Below are 27,512 nucleotides of genomic sequence, written 5' to 3'. Positions count from 1 at the left end.
CAATCATGCCATATACTTTTTGCAGACAGGAAGGGGAGAGAAGGAAGTGTGAGGGCATCATCAGAAGGAAGTCATGTTAGGCATCAGCATTTTTTTTCTAACGGAAAGAGATGAATTATGGTTTTTGGATTAAGGTGATTATAAGAAAATGGATATTGCTGAATCACAAAGCATACATAAACTGCTAGACAAGGACACCCAGATCTCTAGCCAGTGTTAGTACAAGTCTGTAAGTGCTGATTTCCATTGCAGATGAGCTCACCCTAAAATTGTACACAGACCAGAAGGAGAAAAAAAATGAGGAGTCTAAAATATCAGGAGAAAAATTAGGACCTTGTTGTTCAAAGCTTACAGACAGCTGCAAGAAACTAAGCATACAAATCAGAAACAACAAAGTAATCACGATGCAAAGTAATTAGCAGCAAGCAGTTCTACTCTGTTGTAACATAATCACGCTTTGATTGAAGTAGCACACAGTTTACAAGGAATCTCCTTCCCAAGTCAAATACTTATTATTTCTATTTTCGATCTGTATGTATTACAAAAAAACTTGAAATTACAGTTGGTTAAAAGTGGAAAAATTAGAATCAATTAAATAAAAATTTTAATGCAAAGCATCCAGTTTCTGTGCAGTGTTTCCTTTGTCTGAAAAATTAATTATTTTTATTCTAAAGTGTCAAAGTTCAGGTGCTTCCTGCTTCCATTTTTCATGATAGGATACACTTCCCTGCTGGGTTCATGTCCTATGATGCATTGCAACCATGTGACTCCATATTGTACCACCTCCCCTTGCCAAAAAAGGAGAGGAGGTGGTGCAATATGGCAATAGCAGAAGTATGGGTGGGTGTAACTGAGAGCTAGGGATCTCCTGCTACTTTAAACCAGGGGTTTTCAGGTGGATGGTTGAGAATTGGGCAGTCACCTGGTGACTGATCAACAAGCAGGGGTGGGAGGTCCCCCAGCAGCCAATCAAGGAGTGGAGGGTCCCAAGCCTTTCACAAAGAAATATAACTTGTGGTAGGATGTTGACCTAGAGTGGGGAAAAACTGTGGAAGCAGTCTGCTTGTATTTATGCTGGTGTTTACATTTGTTTAGGACTGGAGGACCGAGTTGTGGCTATGGGGATGGTCTGGAGGTGACAACGGTGCCCGAGAGAAACCCAGGAGAGAGTTCCTTAGCAAGAGTCAGGAACAGAGCCCAGGGGCCCAGAGCAGAAGACAGGAGCTAGGGGCTCAGAAGTACACAAGTGCAAGACAGGGGTGGGGCCCAGAAGCTGAAGTCCAGAGCAGTGGACCTTAGGCTAGGGGGTCTAGCTAGAGAAAAGGGGCTGAAACCAGGGAGGCAGAAGCCCCAACAAAGGTTCAAGGCTTGAGGGGCTGAGTGTCAAGTCAGGGCCAAAGGCCAACCCCTCTGAACACTGACTAATACCTACAAGGCATGGCCCTTGGGGGCCCGCTGGAAGTCACAATTATTGCCCCTAAGGAACAACTGGGGCTGCCTTAAAGGGGAAACGCACCCTGTAGTTTGGGGCAGAGAAGCCCCAAGGGCTATAAATGGAGAAGAGACTACTGCAGCCTCTGAAGACTGCCTTCCAAGTTAAAAGACCCTATGATCAAGTTGTGGCAGGTGAGAGATAAGAAGCAAAGGGAGGCCAGGGATCATGGGCAGGTAGGTCTGTAGACTAGGGAGCGTTAGATGCCAGGTGGATCACCTGAGCCTGTCACAGTGGGCAAACAAAGGACATGCCCTGGGTACTGACTTAGAGATGGTGCAAAAACAAAGCCATCACAGCTGCAGCTGCCTTTCCAGCAGCTGCTGCCATAGGTGGAGAGAGAATTTTTTTTGGGGGGGGAGGGGCTGAGTGTGTGCAAACATGCATGTGTGTGCACATGCACGTGCCTCACCCCCCAAGGCAGGAAAGTCTGCAGGGGATGGGGCAGGGGAAAGGGCCATGGGGGGGAGAGAAGAGGGAGTGGGGCTGGGACCAGGCAGGGATTGGAAGGGAGCCAAGCTGAGCCCAGGATTGGGATCAGGGCTGGGGCCTGCTGCACCCATCCCTTCCGTCATGCCAGGGGTTGTTGCCTGGTGCCCCCTGTGCCAATAAATCTGCCATCCACCAGCCCCACACCAGCCCTGGCTGCCTCCCCACACCGCCCAGGGGGGCCCAGAGCCAGGGGCCTGAGCAGTTCGAGGCTGGGGGGGGCGGAACCCCCGGAACTCCTGTGCCCACCCTGCCCCACTCTAAGTCATCCCCAGGAAGAGCCTGACGTAACCCTGGCCCCAGCCCCAGCCCACAGTGGCAGCCTGCCTTGCTCCACAGATCTAGGGGCACGCACCCCCCATGTCTCTCTGGGTATAGCAGCAGAAGCCATGCCCCTCAAACAAGCCACTCACAGGTCAGTCCCATGCCTCACTGGCTGTATATCACTTGCCCCTCCCCTAGCTCCAGCCCCACTCCCTCCCCACCCCTGCTGCAGCTTCTAGAAGCCCTCAGCTGGGCTGCCTTGTAGCCCTACTGCTGCCCTGTGTTTGTGGGGGCTAAGCCTAGTTAGCCCCTCCCTTTCACTGCCTATGGCTGCTGCCCAGGGCACAGAACCTTCTTTTACACCTGTCTTCTGACAGAGGAGAATGGGAGAAAGAAGCATCTGCACAACACCTTTATGATGCACTACAGTGGCATTTTCTAACCATCTCCACTCTGCTTTCTCTTACTGTTGGGACAAAGATAATTATTTGATTATTAAAACACTGTCATTAAGTGTATCAAAATCTTATGTCAAATTGAATCAACTCTCTTGCAGCTATTCTTTGCTTTTTAAATGTTTTGTAATGTATTGCAGGATACTGTTATTTCATTATTATTTTCCATATTCTTATTAGCAAACAAGATTTTCTAAACAGAATTTAAGTTCCCACTGTTAGACTGCACTAGATTGTCTATTGCAGCAGATTTATATTAAAATATTAGAGAGAAAAGAAGGAATCAGTAATGAAACCCAAGTGAGTTAAACAGAAAAGCAAACCATTGAATTCATGGTTTATCCTCCCCTCTTTACACTACTCTTAATAGTCCATGTCAGCATGACCCAATATCTCCAATACCACGTGCATTGACATTTTGGCAATCACAAAGTAATTGTGTTTTTACTTATTTGTTTATACTTAGACATTAAGAAATGCTTGCCAAAACATTCTAAGTGTCCCTGTAACTATTATTTGAAATAAATATAATTAAAAGAAAGAATCTATAACATTTTAACAATCTATAACTAAATAACCAGACGACACAAACACAAAACATCTAATGTTTACCAGCTCATATTAAAATGATGCATTTTGAAATACAGCCTGAATACCTGCAAATGTGAGCAATTTCAGAATGCATTTCTATTCATGTCTAATTAGGATTATATTTAATATTAATTAATATTTAATATAATCCTTCTAATTCAATATCATTTATATTTATACTAATTAAGAGTATAGCCCTAGGGTATAGAAACATGTGACACAAGGTCTCTTGGCATGCATTACAACTATGATGTGATGTGTTAAATTGCACCTAAACAGTAACAGTGCTATATGTTCAGCAGATGTATGGTGCTATAAAGTGGTAAACAAGCCACAAAGATGTTTCACAAAAATATGTGGAACATCTTTGTGCCTCATTTGCATGGCACCATAAATTAAACATGTAGCACCCCCATGTTGACTGTCAGCATCTGCACAGTGCCAGAGGTCAGCATTGGGAGTGTGATAGCTCTGTTCCTGATTCTGAGAATTGGCTGCCAAGAGACCATGTTGCAAGGTTACCTGACAGGAGGAACTATGGGGCTCCAGCCACTGGGAACCTGGCAACACTTGAGCCTGGCAGTCTTTCCTGCCTTGCAAGGGAACTCATCTTTAAAGTGCTGGGTTGCAGCCGGAACCCACAATTTTTAGCTGTCCTAGTGCACAGGAACCCCAGGATGGGAAAGAGGCTCACTAATCCTGGTGCTCATCTTTCTAACAAGTCATACATGCAGCTGGGCTGTCCCAGGGCTGGACTGACAATCAGCTGATAACCAGAACCACTCTAGACAGCCCCAGGTTGTCAAATGACCCAGGACTGTTGGTGCTGGACTGAAAATCATCTGATTGTCAGACCCTCTCCAGAGAGCCCCAGTTTGAAACTGACCCAGGATTGTCAGAGCCAGCTTGATAATCAGTTGATTGTCAGACCCAGTCCAAACAGCCCCAGGTCTAGAAACTGCTGAGAGCTGGGGCAGCCCAGGGTATAGGACCTGATCTGCAGGATCAGGCTCAGGGCAGCTCAGCAATGGTGCTATTGGAAGTGGAGGATTTTATGCCTTATCCCAAACATTGTGCCTCCTACCATGAGTGTCTGGCATGGGAGGAATCACAATGTTTGAGATGGGGCATAAATTCCTCCAATCTTAATTGCACCATTTTTTTAAATGTCTTCCAGGGGCTGGGGTCTACTTTAAATGTGGCTTAAACCTGAAGTGAACAGATGTACAAGCCAGTTAAACTGGTTCAAAGCTGCCTAGAATGGTTCAAGTATGCCTGGAATCAAGTACTCTTTTCAACAGATACACTGTGAACTGGGTACACGTTACATGTGGACACCAAGCATAGGTGTCCACTGCAAGGCATGCAAAACTGGGTTCTCACCCCCACCACTGATGCTGGAACCACAGCACTTCAATGCCTAAAAAGTGATTGCACTACCTGAGATCGTAGGGCACTGTATGTGTGGACACATTCAACTCACAACAATTATGAACTGGTTCCCAAACATTTTGGAACAGTATAATTGTTACTCCTAATGTGCTGCCAGCTGTCCCCTCTTTTATTCCAAGGGTAGCCGGAGTGTCTGTGTCTACCAATTTTGGCATTATGTTACAGTAAGAGAGGAGGATCTTAAGTAACTTGGAGATCAATTTTCTTTCATCTAATTAAAGCATTACGTATTCTGCCACAATAGCTATTGTGCTTTCTGTCCTGTGATACATACACTTCCTCCCACAACAATTCAATCTTTTTCAACAGATGTTCTTCTTCCAAATGAATGGCTGGCCTGCTTGCTCTCTTTTGTCTTGTGGGGATATATATCAAATACAAAGCATGCTCTGGACTATTTGCATCTTGACCACATTACCAACCCATCTCCTTCACCTACGATATAGCAGTTTTGGACATCAAGGCTGAACTGATTATCATCTTTCTTCTAGATTAAGATCTAATTGTCTCACTATCCCAATGCACTTTTTCAGTCTTTCAAAAGCATTGCTGATAAACACTTACAAATACTTTTCACCCCTCTTTCAGCACCTACCACACTGTATCCTCACCTTCATTCTTGTATTAATGTTGCCATATCTTACTGAATCTTGTAAATGCTATACTTAACAGCAAAAATAGTGAAGGTCTCTCATAAGCACCCTTCATCATTAACCTGAAGAGCTGTGTTTCCTAAATAATGAGTTTTTTCACCGTTTCAGTTCTGCTTTTATAGCTTCCACATCTGTGTTGCATACAACTTCCAGACTTTTTCACATTCCAATAGATGCTTCCATTTCTATAACCCTGTCTGGCATCTTCTATAGGACATACTGTGGTGCTGACATTAAAAGTATACTGTCAGAAAATCCAAGCACTGCAGGCTGTATTGTCTTATTCACTGTACTCTTGTAGTGCTCCCATTAGCTGTTATTCATTATCCTGCTCCATGCCTATCTCAAGAATCAAGGGTGAGATGGGATACCTTTGTCACACTCCTACTGTAATCTTGAACCAGTCTGCCGTTATCTAGAAACACTGTTTATCTGCAAGAACTTGCTATGTTATCAGCTCCTTCAACCTAAGGAGACAATAACTTCACAATAGCTTTATATACATAGTCTGTATGGTGAACTGAATGCCTTTCTGAAAATAAAGTTGGCTTTTGTTATTTCAGACACAACTATAATTTGTCTTATTCATAGATTCATAGATGTTAGGGTCGGAAGGGACCTCAATAGATCATCAAGTCCGACCCCCTGCATAAGCAGGAAAGAGTGCTGGGTCTAGATGACCCCAGCTAGATACTCGTCTAACCTCCTCTTGAAGACCCCCAGGGTAGGGGAGAGCACCACCTCCCTTGGGAGCCCGTTCCAGACCTTGGCCACTCGAACTGTGAAGAAGTTCTTCCTTATGTTCAGTCTAAATCTGCTCTCTACTAGCTTGTGGCCATTGTTTCTTGTAACCCCCGGGGGCGCCTTGGTGAATAAATCCTCACCAATTCTGTGCCCCCGTGATGAACTTATAGGCAGCCACAAGGTCGCCTCTCAACCTTCTCTTGCGGAGGCTGAAAAGGTCCAGTTTCTCTAGTCTCTCCTCGTAGGGCTTGGTCTGCAGGCCCTTGACCATACGAGTTGCCCTTCGCTGTACCCTCTCCAGGTTATCCGCATCCTTCTTGAAGTGTGGCGCCCAGAATTGCACGCAGTACTCCAACTGCGGTCTGACCAACGCCCTATAGAGGGGAAGTATCACCTCCCTGGACCTATTTGTCATGCATCTGCTGATGCACGATAAAGTGCCATTGGCTTTTCTGATGGCTTCGTCACACTGCCGGCTCATGTTCATCTTGGAGTCCACTAGGACTCCAAGATCCCTTTCCACCTCTGTGCCACCCAGCAGGTCATTCCCTAGGCTGTAGGTGTGCTGGACATTTTTCCTCCCTAGGTGCAGCACTTTGCATTTCTCCTTGTTGAACTGCATCCTGTTGTTTTCTGCCCACTTGTCCAGCCTATCCAGGTCTGCCTGCAGCTGTTCCCTGCCCTCCGGTGTGTCCACTTCTCCCCATAGCTTTGTGTCATCTGCAAACATGGACAGAGTACATTTCACTCCCACGTCCAAGTCGCTGATGAAGACATTAAAGAGTATCGGTCCAAGGACCGAACCCTGCGGGACCCCACTGCCCACACCCTTCCAGGTCGAGACCGACCCATCCACCACGACTCTTTGGGTACGACCCTCTAGCCAATTCGCCAACCACCGGACTGTGCAGTCATCCACATCACAGCCTCTTAACTTGTTCACCAGTATGGGGTGGGATACCGTATCGAAGGCCTTCCTGAAGTCCAAGTATACGACATCCACCCCTCCTCCTGTGTCCAGGCGTTTCGTAACCTGGTCATAGAAAGAGACTAGGTTGGTCAGGCATGATCTGCCCGCCACAAACCCATGCTGGTTTCCCCTCAGCATAATTTGCCCTGCTGGGCTCTCACAAATGTGAGCCTTGATAATTTTTTCAAATACTTTACCAAGGATGGAGGTGAGACTGACCGGCCTATAGTTGCCCGGGTCCTCCTTCCTCCCCTTTTTGAAAATGGGGACCACGTTAGCCCTTTTCCAGTCCTCCGGGACTTGGCCCGTGCGCCACGAGCATTTGAATATTCCCGCCAGTGGCTCTGCAATTATGTCGGCCAGTGCCTTCAGCACCCTCGGATGGAGCCCATCCGGGCCTGCCGACTTAAAGGCATCCAGTTCTTCCAAGTGACTCTGCACCACCTCAGGATCTACGTATGGAAGTCTGGCGCCTTGCTGCTGCCTCTCTACAACCCCAGTGAGAGACTTGTCGTGCCCCTCACTTAGGAACACTGAGGCAAAGAACTCGTTGAGGAGTTCAGCCTTGTCCCCACTATCTGTCACCAATTGTTTCTGCCCATTTAGCAGCGGTCCTATTCCTCCCTGGGCCTTCCTTTTACTCCCAATATATCTAAAAAACAATTTCTTGTTGTCCTTTACTTGGGTTGCCATCCTCAGCTCCATGGTAGCTTTGGCCCGCCTAACTGCCTCCCTACAAGCACGAGCAGAGGAGGTATATTCATCTTTAGTGCTCTCACCCTGTTTCCACTTTTTATGTGCTCCCCTTTTGGCCCTTAGGCTGCCCTGGATTTCTCTGGTCAGCCATGGAAGCCTCCTGGCCCCTTTCCCTCTTTTGCCTCGCTCGGGGATCGTCTTGCTTTGTGCCCGAAGGATCGTTTCCTTTAGGCACAGCCACCCTTCTTGGGCACCCATACCATCAAAACTCCTACTCTGCAGTGCTTCCTTGACTAATCGCCTGAGTGCATTGAGATCAGCTTTCCTAAAGTCTAGCACTTTCACCCTACTAGTTACCTTACCCACTCGCCGTCTTATGTTGAATTCTATTATAAGGTGATCACTGTCTCCCAGATAGCTACCGATCTGGAGGTCCCCTATCATGTCATCTCCCGTTGCCAATACCAGATCCAGTATGGCATTCCCCCTAGTGGGACCATGCACCTCCTGTGTCAGGTGGAGGTCCTGAACACAAGTTAGAAACCTGCGTGAGCGATGGGACCTTGCTGTCTGCATCTCCCAGCAGATGTCCGGGTAGTTTAGGTCCCCCATGACTACCGCCTCTTTAGCTTTTATGGTCTCCGAGAGTTGCCTCGGGAGCCCCGCATCTATTTCTTCCCCTTGGTGTGGGGGTCTGTAACAGACCCCTACCACCAAATCCCTTTCTCCTTGCCCCCCATGTAGCCTAACCCACAATCCTTCTACTTCCTCAACCTCGGATTCTGTCTTGATGAGGGTTGATGTGTATTGCTCACTGACATAAAGTGCAACCCCCCCCCCCTTTCTTCCCCGACCTGTCCTTTCTATACAATCTATAGCCCTCAATATGTGCCGCCCAGTCATGGGATGAATCCCACCAGGTCTCTGTTAGCCCCACTAAGTCATAGGTGTTTAGGTGTTTATGGTGAACACTTAATCCATTCAACTCTGCTCATTTCTTGGATTTCCCCAAGAGTTCTCTCAACTCTTCCACTGTTCTTCATGGTATGATCATTACTGTTACCTTGGTTTGTATTAAGCACAGAAACATGCCTCTCCAGTTTCTGCATTCCTTTAAGTCAGTCTTCTTTGAGTATACTTCTACTATTCTCTTACACCACTCCTTAAGGGCCCTCTATGTGTTAAAAAGCTTGCATACCAACTGTGCACTAGCTCATATACCAAAGCACCTACCTCATGCCTACCTCTACAAGGACATTGCCCAGCCCAGAATATTTGCCATTGCACAAGTTCCTCATGGCCTTTTTAAAAGTATTACTATTAACCCACAAACCTATAGGCAGCCAGCACAGATTACTGCATACTAAGGCATTCCACTAACCAAGCAGAATGCAAGCTTAAGTTTCAAAGGGATTTTAAGATGCAATCTCAGGTAAAATTGTTCAGTGATCTAGTACTGAGGTAAGAAAAGCAAAAGTAAGGGCTTATCTAAATATACTCCTTTGCAACCTCGGACAAGTTTTCTGTGCCTCATTCCCCACGCCCTTCCATCTGGTAAAATACTTCCTCATCTCACAGGATGGGAGGATTAAATAATATTTGTAAGGTACTCATATAATAAGGGCCATGCGTTGTTTCCTGTACCTAATTAAAGACAATGGACTGAATCAGCAGCTGCATCCACTAAGTGCTGAATGCAAGAGAGGAGATGGACACTTCTGAATCCAGGACTCCAGAGACAACTTTCTTTTGTCTTCAAAACTGCTCTGAAACTGTAAGAAGCTAGTGAGAGAACATGGTAGATAGAAATTACAAAAAAATAAAAATAAAAATCTAACAGGAATATTTAAAAGGTTAAAAAACCCAACCCCCTAGAAAATTCAATACTAAAATGGAAAAATCTATTCTGACTACAGTCTCAGCTTGCCCCACTGGGTCAGATTCAACCCAAGGATACTCTGATGTCAAGTTTAGAGCAGAATATCATAATTTTAGGTACTCACATAGGATACTCACACAAAAAAGGCTTGCAGGATCAGATACAGGATTTAAAATTCTGACAAAATCAATTACAAGGTCTCAAGAACTATTCCTTGCCCCGATGAGACTCAGAGGCATGACAGAGCCGCTCTGTGTCCTGGGCAGCTTTGGCACACTTGTTCAGAGACTTGTTTTAACATTTACAGGACATGATGCTATATTGCTTATTTTCAATAGTGGAATAAAATACATTTTAAATTATATTTAAACACACACGGTAAAAATTCACCTTCAAAAGCCCCATATCAGAGCTCCTCTTTTTCCTGATAAAGAAGAAATAGACAAGGCACTTTCAAGAGTCTGTTAGCAACATCGCCCTTTTAGCTGATGTGTTAATGAGATACTGTACAAGGCTTTTTGATCCACAACTCTCAATCTCATTAGCAAGAGAAGCAAGACTTGAAAGAAAAGGGCAAGTAGTTTTTATCACTGTTCATCCTACCTCAATGAAAAACAGTTTGACATTTTTCATTATCAAGAATAGATTAGAAATGTTTGATGAAAGGCTGTTTGCAAAATAGCAGCCCTGGCATTGCAACTTGGAAGAGGTCACACTGCCTAGAAGCCAGGCAAAGGACTCAGTTGGTCTAATAAAAGATATCACCTCTACCCAAAGAACCTTGCCTGCCAAAATCAATGATGCACTTGGGGCCTCGCTGACAAACTGCTAATCCATCTGAACAGTTTACACCTGTTTGTGTTTTCAAAGGCATATTTTCGAAAATGTATATAAATGGCAGCTGAGTCTCTTCTTTGCATTTTTAGGTTCCACAGCTGTGATTGCAAGATCTGAGTACTGAAGCTAAGTTTTACTTGTACTCAGAGTAGGTTATATTTTTTACATAATAATTCTTAAACTTTTCTCCCATTCTTTTTAAATCAAGCTCTTATACTCTTTGGAAATGTATAGACATATTATAGCAGGACTATATAGTAGGTCATATTATAGTAGGACTTCTGGCATTGTCCAAAACAATGTTCTTCTTAGACTTTAGAGCTATTAAAACCATGACCGGTTCTGGCTTAATGCCTGGCTGAGACTGTCTGACTGATATCAATGCTATAAAAGCTGTGGGGATATTATGGAAGGTAAAGTTGAATGTACTAGAGTCAGTGAGCTGAAGAGTGCTAACCCCTGTATGGATGCTTTTATTTAGAAATCACATGGCTTCTAAACTGAATTAAATTACAGCAATCTAAAAGTATTTTAACTCTTGAACAGAAGTAGCTACACAGGGTTTAACATTCTTTAATATATGTGCATTGATTTCACATCTTTAGCAGACCTGCCTTACCTTTCCTGAGTGTCCCTAACTTTCTAAGTAGGGTTAATTCAGAGCATGAGTATCTTGCAACTCCACAATTGAAAAGAGCAGGAAAAGAACTGAAAATTGGATGATTCCACTTTCATAATCTTTCATCCACTTCTTCCTTGACTAAGATTTTTACATATCAATTTTTAAATTGTTTTAATGTCTCTAATGCCCATTAGTTTTGTGTATCATTTTTGAAGGAAACATTCTGGAATACTGAGAACGTTGTTTCCACATAAAAAATGAAAATACCAACAACACTGGCAGTGTGAATAAAGTTTCAAGAAACCCATCAAACTACAACAATTTTTTTCTCTTCTCGTTTGGAAGTAAACACAGATGGTTTTCAAAATAGCATTATTTTGCACTGGAAACTAAGAGAGTTTGAGTTTTCATTAACTGTAATTGTTCACAGCCACTTGTATTTTATTTGTATTGGGATCAAGAATAAGAGCTAAAACAATGTTTTGATTTTCAGTATGGAATTATTTTCTTTTACAAAATATACCGATTTCCTAAGTAAACAGTTTCATTCTGAAAGCTGAACTTATTTCATTTGACTCCATACATATGTAGTTTCCATTACATTAAGGTTTCCTGTTTCAACATAAAAGAGTCTTTGCAATTGCAAAGTACAGTGTACAGTGTAGTAGTGTTGCCCAAACTTTTTGCCCCACAGGTCAAATAGGCGGTGCCCAATCTGTGTGCAGGCTGGATCTGGGCAGTGGGCCTAACCTGGCATGCAAAGCAGGAGCAATGGAGGGCCTGATCCAGAGATGTTGTGGGGGCATAGCCCGGCCCAGCCCCAACCCAGCTGTGCAGGAGGGAGGTGTGTGGTCTGGGGCAGCTCAGGGGGAGCAGAGGGGTGTGGCTCAGCCCCAATCCAGCCGTGCAGGATTTAGGAACTTGGCAGCAAGGGAGGGGTGGAACGATTAATTGTCACTGTTTCTCAACCACCAAATTACTAGACCTGTAAGGAACCCTGTGGACTGGATGCCATGGGTCTGTAGGCTAGATCTGGCCCACAGACTGGGGGTTGAACACCCATGCTATACTAGAGAAAGTTTCCATCAGATAAAAAACACAACAGGATGTGACAATTAAAGATGTGGTAAGACTCTCAACACCCTAGTAGCAAAAAATACACCATTTTCTTGTGTAGAAGCTATTTTGCATAGCATAATCATGTATCCAAAATTTCTTTGGGAAGAAAATTAGCATTATTCATGCTCCAATTGTTTTAATTTCTGAAAATACACTAATAGTGAACAGGTTACACGGCGTCATGTATTTTGAGCCACTGAAACACAGTTTGGGTTGCTGTGGCATGCTGAAGATTCAGGCACATACTCTGCAAATAACTTCTGTGGTTTATTGCTTTTGAGTAACTAATTTAAACCCCTTTCAAAGTTTTTGTTATGTGTTTTACAAGTTTATGGGTTTATCTTGTTTATATTTACTAGAAACACATACGAAAAAAAGAACAGACAGTTGTCATAGAGTTTTCTGAATGCTGGAAATTATTTCTTAGTTTTTATTTAGGGGCTGAATCTGCTCCCACATTAGAAGTATAACTAAAATGTTGTTTCCCTAACACTTACATGTGCTGAAAGTGGCATGTTATCTGATCATATAGTCAAATAATCAGAACAGGAAGAAATAACTATGCGACTCAGATACTTGTGCAAGTTTTGTTAGTTGAGTGGAAAAAAATTAAGTTCTTTTTTTTAAATACAGTGTTTATTAATTAAATAGAACATTTAACTAATTCAATTAAACTAGGAAAACTAAATAGTTATTGCTCATTTCTGATTAAAATTGCAAATGCCACTCCTACCTATTCTACACAGAGCAGCAACAAATCATACATTGAAAAGTCCCTCTAACTAAGTGAGATCTGAGGAAAGGCACTGTGACACCTGAAAGCTTGTCTAGCTCTACACCACCCATGCAGCTCAATAAAAGATATCGTACACAAATTCTTGCCTGTCACCTATAACTAAGTGCCTTTCAACCAAAATATATAGACAAAATTATACTATTGGGGAATGCATGATGAATCATCATGAATGCATGAAGGGAGCAGTCACTTTACTCCTATAAGTATGGGTACTGTGACAAAGCCCATGCACTGTGCAGAAAACACTAGGAGGCAGGGGACTGCTCATCTCTGCTTTCTTTGATGAACTACAGCAGCCAGTTTAATTATAGAATTTATGGCCCAGTTCTGCTCATTCTGAAAGAAAATAAAAAATAAATTAATTTAATTGGAATCAGCCCTGTAGACCAGGGGTGGGCAATTTTGGGTGGAGGGCTGCTTAACAAGTTTTGGCAAGCTCTCGGGGGCGGTATAGGCACCTCTTGACAGCTTCCCTGCCCCTGGTCACCACATTGGGACCAGAAGTCCTGCCCCCTAGCCCCTGACCTTTGCCACCAGAAGTCTCTCCCCTTGCTGCCTCCTGCCCCACCCAAACACTCCTTTGGGGAGCCAGGTGGAGTTGCCATCTTAGAACCTGAAAAAAAAACAAATCATACACTAGAAGTAAAATACCTACTATATTTTAATTTTATTCCAAAAAATATTTGTCATGACTTTTGTGATTGTGTACTATATATAGAAGGGATTGCATAACAACTCAAAAGTAAAGTGGCACTGTTTTATATTGTGTATGTATGGTAGGGCATGGGGTGTGGCTGTGTAGGGGAGCATAGGGTATATTGGGGTATATGTATACGTCGATAGGAGTTATGGGAGTAAGGTGTGTGTGTGATGTGAGGGAGAGTGGGGGGTGTAGGGACCCCCCACAAACTTTTTCCTCCCATGGCGTGCAGCCCCCGCTTCCGGCAGCAGCAGGCAGGGAGGTCAGGGTGCTTGGGCCATATTTTGTCCACCCCTGCTGTAGACAGTACTATGTGGACAAGTTAATGCTACACAGTGCAGCGTTACACGAGGATAACCGAGCTTGTTCTAGGGGAAGAAGCACAATCTCAGAGTTAGCATACTGCTCCATCCAGGTAGTTATCCCAGGCAAAGGGGCACATTGACATAACCAGACAGCTTCTGAGATCCACACTAATATCACTACACATCTAATACTGTGCTGTGTAAACATCACAGCTCAGCTTAGTGCTGGCATGGGTGTTTCTACAAGGCGCTGCATTGTGTTGTGTTGATGTATCCTTTAGTTACACATTTAGAAGTATGCACAGCTACAGCGTTTCAGTAGCTGTGGGTGCAAATATTGGTGCTTAATTTAGGACATTCACTGCTCTTAGCTTTACTTCTGGAAGACTCCATTTAAAAACCCATTTTGGGTACCTATGTGTTATATGTAAAACTATACACTCCTAAATCATAACACAACAGGCCAAGGACCCCCTATGACTTGTTGAATGCCTCCGTTTCCACTGAAGTGCACTGAGAGATACTGCAGGACTGGTTGCTTACAGACCTGGGCTAGATAGGCAGAAAGTGAAACCAATTTTCTTATAGTTCCATGAAATCAGAATTACATTTTATTTGATGAAAAGAGAGCGTGTTAACTAATTTTGCCACTATCAATTATGATCTCTGGGCAAGAGATCATAATTAGGTCTACACGGGCAGATGACTCTCTACACCTGCACAGAGTCCCATTAAAACCAGCAGAATCATCAGCTTGAGTTGCAGTGGTATGATCAAAGCTTTGATTGCTAAAACAGCATGTGAGATAGCTGTGAGGTTTCTTGACTTCCTTTTCCTGTTTGCCAGTAATCAATTGTTTGGGCTACAAAATATTACTTCACCCACAAGCTTTTGCTGGTCATCAGAAACTCGATTTCTTATTACATGAAAAAATGTAAAAAGCCTGAACCCCTCCCCCCCCCCAAAAAAAATTCCTTATAAAACTAAGAAATAAAGTACTTATAACCCCCCACCCCCCAACAACCCTGTGTGCAAAATTATAAGTATACTTATATAAAATTGTGTTATACTAATAATGCCTGGACATTTCTCAGATTTTTTTTGCAAAGGAAACTTTCAAATCTTTATTTCACTCTTTTCTGAGGCAAATATACATTTACTTATCTTCATATTTATATTCTTGTAACATCACATTTTGACTTCTTCCCCTCACCCCCCACTTCCTACCCAAAGCTTAGTATCAGTTCAACCAAGTACAACATTCTGCAAAATCTACACAGTAAACCAATATGGAAAGGTATAAACTTGCTACCCTTACCTGAAATTCAATGGAATTACTTCTAGGAAGAAGGACAAGTCATATGCTCATTATGAAGAATAGAAACATTAGGCCAAGTTGTCTTGCCTTCACTTCCAAGGTTCTTCAAGGCCTAGCCATGCTCCACCTTCTCTCTTATCTTAATCCTAATGAAATGCATCTCTCCTCTGTTCAAATCATGGTGCTAGCTTCGAGTAAATGCTTAATAAAATGCTCAGAAAGGACGTTCATGCTTTTTCTCACAAGGATTCCTTCTAAATATCCACAAAATTACCTCATCGTCCTTTTTGAGTCCTTTGCCAAAACTGTCAAATACCAAGCTTTGTAGACATCCTGTCAATGATTACTTAGGCAGCAGGTGGACTGAGATCACTGTGAAACATGCTGACCAGTATTTTTGTGAGATGTTCCTGTTACTCCCCCGACTGTGTCTGTCTGCTGTCTTAATTTATAATTTGACTGTAATCTCTTGGAAGCAGTGACATTTTCTTCTGTACACTGCCTAGCACAGGAGTTGGCAACCAATAGCCTGAGCTGAATCTGACCCACAGAGCAAGGATATTAGCAACAATTCTGTGGTGGGAGAGCAGTATTTGAACGTGAACAGTTCTACCCCTTAACAGTGTTTCTGAAGCACCACCTGCTTCTGCCCCATCCTCCCTCATCACTTCTCTTGCTGCTGAATTGGTCGCTGGTGAGAATCAGCAGCACTGGGAATTGACAGTGAGAGGTAAAGGGATGGTGGAGGTGTCAATGCAGTGGGGAGTTGCAAATACAAGAGAGTGAAGCTTGAAGTAGTTACTGAAACTGAATCAATTTGATCAGAAAAGAACATTTCAGTTGATCCAATGTATTTTTTTTTGCAAATAATTTAAAAGACTTCTGATTTTATTACAATGTAATATTAAGCCAACTTTTGAAATCCTTCACAAAACAGAAATTCTGCCTTTTCCATAGGCTAATCAATGACTATTAAAATTTAAGCTCAGAGCCTATCAGTTAAATTTATATACATCCATCAAAGGCAGGGTTGCACAGTTCTCAAGGTGCCATAATTTTAAGGCTATGTCTACATTAGAGAGGCTGCTGCTGTTTTAACTACACAGGGAGCGCTACGGCAACCAGGCTCCCTAGTGTGAACAATTCTGGTGGCAGGTGGACTTTCCTGTCGCCCTTCAAAACACAGAGGCTGCCTTCTACTGGAAGGGCTGTGGTATTTTCTACTGTCTGCAAACATACCTCCGATGGAAGAACTCTGAACCAGAAACAAAAACTAAGAACAGGGTAACAGAGAGCAAAATTATCCCTTGTTAGAGAGGGTTGCATACAAAAAGGAGAAAATCCAAGTTGATAAGATCTCAGGTTGTGTTTATGTAATTTCAGCTTTCAAAATTAAATTAGGGTCAGATCACAGTGCTGAAACACCACAAGTGTGATTGCAAAAAAGGAAGGAAGACAAAACAGGAAAAACCTAAGGCTGCTCATGCTGCTGCCTTCATGTGGTCAGACTGTCATATGACTTCAGTGGGACCTTGAGGTAGAATAGGACCCCAAGGTCCCACTTATTTGAAGGCAAGGCTTGAAGCCTGATCTACCATTATTGTAATGGTATGAACCTGTTTAATAACTGATATGGTCAAAAGCGCCCAATACCATCCACGATAAGAAAGAAAGGCTAAATTCAGACGTTTAAAAAGCCTCAGGGGGAAGAGCTCTACCATACTTTATTTAGAGCGCAAACGAACCAAACAGACATTCGCTGTTTGGTGAGCGGGAGGGAAAAAGACTGTTTGGGGTGTTTGGTGAGCGGCGGTGGGAGGCTGCCCACACTGCTTGCTGGAAGTGCTCTCGCATGCCTCCCAGGAGGCTGCCGGAGTGGCCCCCCTCCCTACCAGATGACAACTGAGGGGATCAACCAGGCATGGGGGGCGGGTAGGGAGACATCTGACCCTCTTCCCTCACAGTGCCCTCCCGGCCAGGCAGCAGCATGCCATGGGGACACTGTAACACTTTCCCACTGGGGAAAGGAGTCTGGGCTCTGTATCCCTGCAGTAGCCCACGCTCCAACATCCACTGTAGCCTGCCTGCAGTGGGGTTGGGAACAGTGGGGGAAAGGGGTCTGGACTCTGTATCCTAGCTGTGACATGCCACAGGGCCTGAGCAGCTGTGGGGAGAGAGATCACCTCCACCCTCCCTCTCCCCCGCAGGCAGTGGCTCACAGCTACCAAATGGAGGAGGCAGGGCTGGGCTCAGAGGCCAGCCTAGTGCTCATGAGTAAATGAGCTCTTCCTGAGGCTAGAGGGTAGCCCTGCGTCGCGGTGTGTGGGACAGCAGCAGCATGCAACCTGGTTTAACTTGCAATGGATGTGACACAGTTGTTTAAAACAGCACTGTAACAGAAAGCACTTTAACCTAGTAACATATCCAAGGATGGTAAATTTAGAGTGTGATTCACCATTTTTAAAGTGCTCCGAGAGCCCTGAACCTTTGTTCTGTTGCAGCTTTAGAGCACCTTCTGTGCGTCTAAAGCAAAATAGGTGTGACATCTGTACCCAGCCAAAGTTACAGTTAAAAGCCTGGCTATGCAACGAAGTCTATGCACAGTAAATGAAGGTTTGAGCTCACAATGCACTGGCTATTACTACTTCCTTCATCCTTTTACTCTCCCCATCTTCATTTTTGTGAGAGTTATGGATTAAGATGGAACTTTTCTGTTGAAGAACCTAGTTAAACCATTATGAGCATACTGCAATGTAAATAAGTATCACTGTAATTAGTAGATTGTTTTCTTTGTCTTTAAATCTCTACAGGCATAATTATATAACAGCAGCTTCTTTTAGTTGGGGCTAGTGGTGAATTAAGAGGTAGAATCCACACTGATTGCATAACAATGGGGAATTTTGTTAGTAGTCCCAATAACATCATCTTCTTTTTTCCACCCTCAGCATCCATGGTTTTTTTTAGATGTTTTACTCTGGGGTTGGGTTGGGACTGAAAAGGCTTAGAACAAAATCAGTTTAGCATGTCATACAGGGTGCTGACAGACATACCTTGGCCATGCTCTAACTAATTGTGCTTTAAACACAGTGTTATGAGTTAGAGCCCCCCTCCCCCCAGAACCAGACTTTCGCCTGTAGGGTCAGGGCTGGAGGGACCGGAGCCTGCCTGCACCAGCCCTGGCCAGCAGGCAGGGGTGGTCCAGAAGCCTCCGAGGGGCCTGCTGAGCCAACCCTCTCCCCAGCCCTGCCTGCCACCGGGGGCTGCCAGCTGGGGTTTCTTGCCTGGCTGGAGCTGGGACAGGGGGAGATGGGTGGAACGGAGCCCCCCCCCCGCTCATGGTACCCCTAGCTACCCCAGCTAGGGTACTGGGGGGAGCTGGGCCAGGCCCACGAGGCAGGGGAGGGATTCCATTCCCTCCCCCCAACCCTGAGCTCCAGCCAGGCAGCAAACCCCAGCTGGAAGCTCAGTGGTACACCACACTCCCCACACACAAATGACAGCCCCAGAAGTGGGGCTAAGGCTGCATCAACCCAGCCCACAACGCATGAAAAATTAACCCTATGGAACACAAGTTCCCTAAAGAGCTCTAAAGCAGAGCATCTTAATCTAATACTTTATTTGGGGAGGGTTAATTTTTCGTGCAAACAGCTATTTTAAAAACACTCTGCAGCCATGCATGTGCATCACAGCACAGCTATAGAGCGCTTTCAGGGGCCCAATCACATGAAAAAACATAACTTGGGTAAGCAACCATAATAAGCATTGCTATACTGGGTAATCTGCTTACTTACTAATAGGAGCCTGTGGGCCCAACACTTTTGAGGATGTGTAAGGAGCAGTTTTGTTACCACATACTTTTGGGCCAATTACATCAGAGTCATGGGAAGTAAGAAGGTTATCAGTTCCCCTTGTAACCACTTTATTTTTTCTTTTTTGCCACAGTAAAATTAGTGAAACCTTTGCTTACAGATGAGATGAAAAAACTGAATATGCTAATTTCCAATTAAGCCAATTTAAAGGTATAAAATAGCATAGGCCCATGCCCAGGTGAGTGAAGTTTGTAGAGGTTGGTGACAACCACAGCCTTCATTTTAAAAAGTATTTTTTTAGATCTCACGATTGTGAAAAACAAAAGCTAGCAAACATGATCCAGGCATGAATGATAGAGACATCATACTCTATGACGATTTAGCTCCAGTTATTTACACTCAATTTAAGAACTCTTTGAGTTAGCATGGACACCATAAAACACCACTGTGGAGCTACACAGAATGACTGTATTACAGGGGTGGGCAAAATACAGCCCATGGTCTGCATCCATCCTGCCAGGCCATTCTATCCAGCCTGCAGGAACCCTAAAAAATTTAGAAAATTAATATTTATCTGCCCCTAGCTGCCTGTCATCTGGCTCTCAATAGCTTTCCAAACCTCAGTAAGTGGCCCTCCGCCCCAAATAATTGCCTTCCCCTGCTTTATCAGCGGTGCAGAGTGACAAGGACCCATTGCCTTATGAATTCTAGCATTAACAGTATTTAGGCTTCCTGAATTGTGTCCCTTGATGGGCCAGTTATTTTGAGTTTACAGCACCATTTACCTTGAGTTACTTATTTATGAGTGTCCATAGGAATCAGGAGAGCAGTAACACTTGATTCATACCTTGAGCTAAAAATGCAGTGGAGCCAACCCCTAAGTCTACAGACAGCCTTAACAGCTATGAGGAATGTTATCTATTTTGTTTATTACCAGAGCAAATAAAAGCCTAGTCAGGAACCAGGATCCAGCTGTGCTAGGTGCTTTCCACACAAAGAACAAAGAAATGGCCATTGCCTAAAAGCCTCTATAATACAAATACAAGATGAGGACAGCAGACAAATACAGACAGCTGGAGATGCCCAAAGAAACAGTATTAATTAATGTGACAGGCAGCAGTCAAAGCACACCAACTGCCTAACTTGTCAAACCTTTCTGTAGACATCACAGCAACAAAGAGCTTAAGTTCAGGTTTAGAGAAGGAAAAAATAAGGGAGATGTGTAGATATTTATGGAAAGCCTCTCCCTAGCACCAGGAGTGGTACAGGATAAAGCACAGGACAACCTCACTGAAATTCAAAACATGCACACCGGGGTGATGGAGGCTGTGATAACAGGTCAGGCTTGACCTCTGGAGAGTAAACATAGGATGACAGGGAAGGACAAACAGCTTGTTTCATGCCAAGAAGGGGGAGCCAGTGAAGCACCCTAAGCATCCCTGTGGGGAGATAACTCCTGTACCATCTTATGGGCAGGCAGTGAAGAGAAGACCTACAATATTCTAGCAAAGGAATCGCAGCAGGTGAAAAAGAAGAGCAACAGGCCCAGTCTACCTACTTAAGCAGATATACTCTAACTACTACAGCAAAAGGGACTGATGCATCTCTCACTTTATATGAGATGGGAAATGAGGTAAAAAGAAAATGCCAGTGGTGACAAAGGTGAGGAAGTAGGAGGAACAAACACAGAGAAGGTGGTATCATAAAAAATTGCAAGAAACAAAACAAAGCTTATGCTGTGGGTTTAAATTGCAAAAGGGGACAGACTGAAATTTCCCTTCTGCAATCTTTTAAACCTTGGTTCCTTAGACTCAATTGTATCTGTACTTGTATGCAACTTCTACCTGCTCCCAGCATAATAGCTCATTTTAAGTGTCAGGGGCTGCAATAAAAACAGTATCATGGTTGAAGAGAAAGGGTTAGTCTCAAGGGCCAAGACTGTTTTTGTTGTACTCATCTGTAAGGTGCCTGACACAACAAGGTCTGGATCCTAACAGGCCTTTTTACCCACTACTGAAATATAAATAATGAACTCACAAAATTAATAAATAAAAGTAACAGAGAAAAAGGGAAGCAAGTAAGAAGTCAAACCAAACTTCTTCCGCTCATTTTGAAAATGACTAATTCCTAGATCTGACTTTAATATACCTGCATCTACAAAACAGAGCCTTCTCTGGAGGTCTCCCCAAGGGTTTAGTTAGGGATCCAGAAATTCTGTTTTCCCTTTCCCCATGCAAATGTTGGCATAGCAAATTTGTCTTCAGCTCTTTATAGGGCGGTGGCAGAACTTTTCCAAGTTCTCCCTGGAAAATAAGGGAGTTTTTATCACATTTCCTATGCCGCCTTACAGAAGATCCCAGCTTCACAAGGCACATGATCTGATGACCTATCCAGGGTAGAGGTCACTTATGTTACATAGTAATAGATTTATATTGTTTTTTAAAACAGTGAAGTGATTGTCTTTTGACTGAAACATTCCCTTGCAGTGTTAGGAGCCACAAGAACCAGAAAGTGAAACAAACCAGAGAAGGGGTACTGACCTAATCAATGACATTTTGAGATCTAGTTTTGAAAATAAGGAGCATAATAGGAGCACAGGAAAAATTACCATAAGACCAACTCCATTCCTATTTTTTCTGCAACTTATAGACTAACTGGGGAGAGATTATATATAAATACGAAACACACACACAGCACAAGTTTTTGTGGGCTGAAGCTCACTTCATCAGATGCTGTGAGCTTCAGCCCACAAACACGTGTGTTCTATAAGCTTGCTTAATAACTATTCTCCAACTATTTGGGTTGGTCTAATAAAAGATAACAAATTCACCCAAGGAACCTTGTCTGCCTATGTGCTCTATACTACCATTTCTCAACCTGTGGGTCACAATCCAAAAGTGGGTTGTAAGAATATATGGAAGGGTGGTGAACGAACTGTAAAAATGGATTTTCCTTTAAAGAAGAAAAATGTGGGAAACTGTGGCTTTTCCCTTGCAGCCTGTGAGGGGCTGCTTGGGGGTCCCCCCCGCCCCACACACCGGGGGCCTGGGGGCAGCAGGTCCAGACTGAAGGGCACTAGGTTGGGACTGGCCATGGCTGTTTACAAATGGGTCCTGGTGCCAAAAGGGTTGAGAACCACGGCTCTACACAAGAGAGATGTAGGCAGCCATGTGGCCAACCTGCGGCTCTGGAGCCACATGAGGCTCTTCGGAAGTTAATTCGCATCATCTCCTTGAATCTTTGCACAAGCACGCGATGACCAGCTTCCAAACAGAAGGTGAATGCAAGGAGACGAGCATTAACTTCTGAAGAGCGGCAGGTGGCTGTGGAGCCGCAGGTTGGCCACCCCACCAGCAGCTGAGCTGGCAGGGCAATTTGCACCTTCCAGACTAACAAAAGTGTGTGCGCATATACGGGTTGTTGCTGTGCTACTCTAAGGACATACTTAGGCAGTCTAATAAAAAGCATCACATCTACCCACAGAACCGCGTCTGCCTGTGTGCGCGCGGCTGTACGGATGCATGTCCGCGCTTGTGTGTCTGTGTCCCCAAGCATGTGTACGTGTGTGTGTGTGGGTACATGTGTACGTGTGTGTGAGGGTCTGTGTGTGTGTGCAGGTGCATGTGAGGGTGCGTGTGTCCACCCATATGTATGTGCGCGTGTGCGGGCGAGTGTCCTCCGCGCTCTCCTTGCAGGCGGGAGCTCCTGGGCGAGGCGGCTCCCGCCTGCCCCGGGCCGGGCGGTGCCCGCGCCGCCGGCGGGGCAGCCGTTGGCCGCTCCTGTTGCCCCCCGCCCCGCGCCGTGCCCCGCAGCTGCCTCACCTCGGGTGCCGGTGCCGGTGCGGACGGCGTACCAGCTGAGCGAGCAGGCGGCGCCCAGAAACAGCAGCGTCACGGCCCGGCCCAGCGAGACCCTCATGGCCGGGGCCGGGCTCGCCCCGCATGCCCCGGGCGGCGCCCACCTGCGCTGCCCGCCGGGGAGAGCTGGCCCCGGGCTCGAGAGAGCGGGAAGCGCTGCCGCGGCCGCCGCGCTCACGCACCCCCCCGCCACATCCTGCTGCCCGGGCGGGGTGAGGAAGGCGGCTGGCACCTTCCCGCAGCTCGCACTGCCCTGCCCTGCCCAGCAGCCCCGGTGCCACCCCGCCGGCACGCCTCCGCCTCCAGCCACCCCCTTCGGCACAGAGGGCCATATTTTATTCATAAATGAAGATGCCGCCCTGAGCTGAGGGAGCAGAAGCGACCTCCCCCCTGCACCGATCCTCGGCGCCTGTGGCTTGTCAAGCTCTGGCACCTTGTGCGAGGCTGCCCAGGAAACTGGGGCAATTTTCTCTCCAGCCTGAGGTGGCCCCCTGAGGAGCTGAGGGCTCAGCTGCAGGGATCCAAGGTGTAGCCGGGAGGCTGAATTGTTTCCCAGCTGAAGCAGCTCTCTGCCATACAGCCAGGGCTGGCCTCAGTCCCCGTCTCCCACCCCCAGCTTTAATGACCCCCCAGATTAAACGTGGCCCTCTGCTCCAGTCAAAAGACCAGGGTAGCTACCCTGGGAGCAGTGATTCTCAGCCAGAAGGCTGCCGCAGCACCCCAGGGTGCTTTGAAATCCTTTTAGGGGTGCTGTGGGGTGCCACATAACCCACAAGATAAACCGAAGTTGGCAAACTGGGATTGTAGAGAAGTAGGGCTGCAAGGGATCGCCAGAGGTCATCCAGTCCAACCCCCTGCCTGAGGCTGGATGATTCCTATACAAACCATAATCTAAATTACCGGCAACCCTGACAACAGGGATCCACTGTGTCAAAACCATTGTGATCTGCTGTGGTCTGCAACAGAGGAAGTGCTCTAGTATTTTTCCATAGTCAAAAAACCCCCAGTGAAAACTAAGTGCTGGCATTTTCAGACGGGGACTCGAATCTAAAGAGGATGAGAAGCACTGGTGTATTCAGGGCCACTTGTACAAACACATGAAAATAAAACCCCACAAAGGTAGAGCCAGGGCAGGTACTTGCATGCCATTGGTACTTAAAACCACCACCTAGTAGGTCCCTTTCCTTTTGAGTACCTTCATGCTTTTTTTTTTTGGTGTTGTTTTCCATACTTGCCTTTTAGTGTAGGGTGCAACAGAATGGAAGGAAAGAGAAGACCAACTTCCACCATGATGCACTTAAAACATTACCAGCTTAAAACACGTAAATGCAAAGCAAAGCCTAGTGATTTTGTTACTTGTCTCTGCTATGCTGGTGATACGACCTTCTATATACTGCAAATACAACACGGCTAGCATATAAAAAAATATGCTTGTATGACTAATGGCAATTTCCCTTCCCCTCTATTATAGTTTCTTATTTACATTAAGAACACAAACTCTTTGGGAGAATGCATTTTTGCCTTTAAAAAAAATATCACATTATATGCAGAACACATTAGACTTGCATATACACTATACAGACAAGGTTCTTTGGGTAAATGTGACATTTTATGAGACCAACTAAATAGTTGGAAAATTGTTCTTTGCAAGGTTTCAGGCACAACCACCCTTCTTCAAGCACAGAGATGCTTGCCCACTCAGGCTCCAATTTGGCTGCAGCCTGTTTCACTCTGCTATGGCTATTAATTTATTTTTAGAAGGCATCGTTATATTATTAATCTCAGACAGTGTAATAGAATAGGCACCCCCTGGTGGTCACTCTCTGCTCCCACTCTGCTGTGGCTTTAGCTACTTATCTCTAAGTCTCATCTGCCACACCTTGATGTTTTTAGTAAAGTTTAGAAAGGGAGGCTGCTCCAGGGCCCTAGTGCAAACCTAACACTGGCCTCCTGCAGCAGATCTCCTCAGATCATGTGAAACTCACTCCAATTTCCACACTTAATTGGCCCTCTCAGTACATGTGTATCCCCCAGGATGCCTAGTGCCTTACGGGCTAATCACAGCCTCTAAACTTCTCTTATAGCTGTGCCCATGCCTCATAGGTGTTACACATCATCTGTCAAGTTGGGCACTTTGCCTCAAACCACCAGGCCACCTTAGGCCTCCACTCCCTTATTGGGGCCTTGACCTTCCTAGCTTCTGCCCCACTACTCTCTGGCTGGTTCCTTTATCCTAGATCCACTACACCACATCTGGCTCATCAGGCTGCAATCCTTGCCTCACCCTCTTGGATTCTTGTTTATACCACAACCGGGCTGTGGGCCCTCTGGCCCCAGTCTCTGCCCCTTCCTGGGCTGTGTGATCTCCAACCCCTGTTCCTGACCATCTTGGGCTCATGGATCCTTTGGCCCCAAGCTCTGCCCCTCTCTAGGCTGTGGGGTCTCTAGTCATGTTTCTGTCCCTATCAGAAAACACTGAGCTCCTGTCTGTGCTTTGAGCCTGATTCCTGGCAGGGTTCAAGGCAGTCACATGCCCCTCGGGGACTAATGGGACCTCCAAGCCACCCCTCTCTGGTCCCACCCAGACCACCAGTTTAAGCTATAAACAAAATTGTAAGCCAACTGGCTGCAACTCTGTTCCTATATCCCTGCAAGCCACCCAGGGGCCGCTATCAGCTTGAGACCTCCACGCAGTCCTCTGCAGCCTCTCAATTTATGAGCTCTTTCTCTTCCACCCTGCAGAGGCAAACTAATTGCTTTGGCTCAGCCCTAGGCTTCTCTCTCCTAGTTCCTGCCCCTTTCTGATCAGGCAATCTCTCCAACTACCCACACATGCTTTCTGATTACATTTGCTGGCTGCACCTAATGGTAGCTCACTGCTGCTATCTAGCTGCTGTAGGAGCATCTGGTCTCCCATGCTTGACTATTGTAAGGTAACCCACTCTACAACATGCCCTCCAAGCCTGTTTTTCCCCCTAGCTGGCTATTTTCTTTGTACTCATCTCAAACAACAGGAGACTTCTGGCTCTGTTACAGACAGCTACAAATTATATACTGCAACTCATCTTAGACTGATAGCCTTCCTGTATTTTGAGCTCTTAAATGGATGAGGTTGCTTCCCTTCATAATAATCACTTTACTATGAATTATGAATATTGATTTTTATTCACTGATGATACCCAAGGGTGTGCTGAGCAAATTAAAATGCAGAGCTCCTACTTGGATTTCCAGCCTGAACACATTAGGAAGACTAAAGAAGTTTTAGGCAATAGTGAAAGCTGAAGAAAGATAGTCCTAGTAGTGATATTGTATGAGGACTCCTTATTAAACTATACTGGTCATGCAGTTCAGATAAGATACTCACATTGTATTTAACAGTTAAACAGCATTTTTCATCTTCCAAATTGCAAGCAGACAGACACTTTTTCTTAGCTTGCTCTCAAACACAGTCCACATACAGCATGGCATCCCAAGCTACCATATTTCTACTAGTGAATTTTTATAACCAGCCATATAAATTAAACTCAAAACTTGTTCTGAGAAAGAATATGATCTTGTTTTATCCCCTAAATATGTACCATCACTTAAAAATTCCTTTGTCTTAAGTAACCCATTTCCCTCACCATGAACCACCCACCTCAGTAACCACCAGAACCCACTTAATGTTCCACATCAAGGTGAATGCCTGTTATTGTAATAAACTGGAAACATTCAAGATAAACACTTTGTTATATAGTACTTCACAAACTGTACCAAATTAAACCTGCCCAAAGTCATGCCTCCAAAACAAAAATTCTAGTAACTGTAGTACCAGAGGTATATTTTTGTACAAGGCCGCAATGTGAACCATATTAATTGATAGCATAAACATTATATTTTCTTGCATAACACACACTGTGGAATATAACATGCATCTTGTTTTTTGAAAGGCAGAATCAAGAAAAAAAAATTTCTAGTGTTCTGGCTGTACTGAACAGGGACAGAGCCCAATCTTCAGCAGATTCACTGCCCTTTTCCTGTTTAAGCTAACAGGAACAGACAGCAAAAATTGCCTTAAGATTCAGCTGCCTGAATAGCAATACTGCCATGCTGTGGAGCAGAAATCAAAGCAGTGTGGTTCTATCTGGGGCAGAAAATCAGCTTCCCTGCTTAAATATACATACCCCAATTTGGGAAGAGAGGGGGGCTGATTTTGGAGGGAAAACATGTTTGCATGAAAATATGGTAGTTTTTTTTGTGGGGAGAGAAGCTGGAAAATGCCATCTGGTTCATATGCCATTCGGTGGTGTTCTGTGGGAAAGGGGGTAGCTACATTCAGGATTGGAGGTAATGATGAGTGTAAGTGTGAGCTACCATTTAATGGCACCTTCTCCCAGCCCCATTGTCCCCAGAAGAGTTATTTTATACCACTGCAACTATACACAATTTTTTAAACTTCTTTTAAAAATGTAACCCGCACTATGT

At 44.9% G+C, this 27,512-nt stretch overlaps 1 protein-coding gene across 1 annotated transcript in view; it reads right to left on the bottom strand.

Moving 5' to 3' along the window:
* MGAT4D (MGAT4 family member D) overlaps positions 1 to 23,277 on the bottom strand; it is an 88,717-nt gene extending 65,440 nt beyond the window's left edge. Inside the window, exon 1 of the mRNA XM_019489791.2 lies at positions 23,013 to 23,277. Coding sequence (XP_019345336.1) covers positions 23,013 to 23,109 — 97 coding nt within the window. The 5' untranslated portion in view covers positions 23,110 to 23,277. The remainder of the gene's footprint in view (positions 1 to 23,012) is intronic.
* Between the last annotated feature and the right edge of the window lie 4,235 nt (positions 23,278 to 27,512).

This window comes from Alligator mississippiensis, chromosome 2 (assembly GCF_030867095.1).
Source record: "Alligator mississippiensis isolate rAllMis1 chromosome 2, rAllMis1, whole genome shotgun sequence".
In the NCBI taxonomy this organism is placed as follows: Eukaryota; Metazoa; Chordata; order Crocodylia; family Alligatoridae; genus Alligator; species Alligator mississippiensis.
Note: the sequence above shows the minus strand (reverse complement) of the source record. Positions and strands in the feature narration are given on the sequence as shown.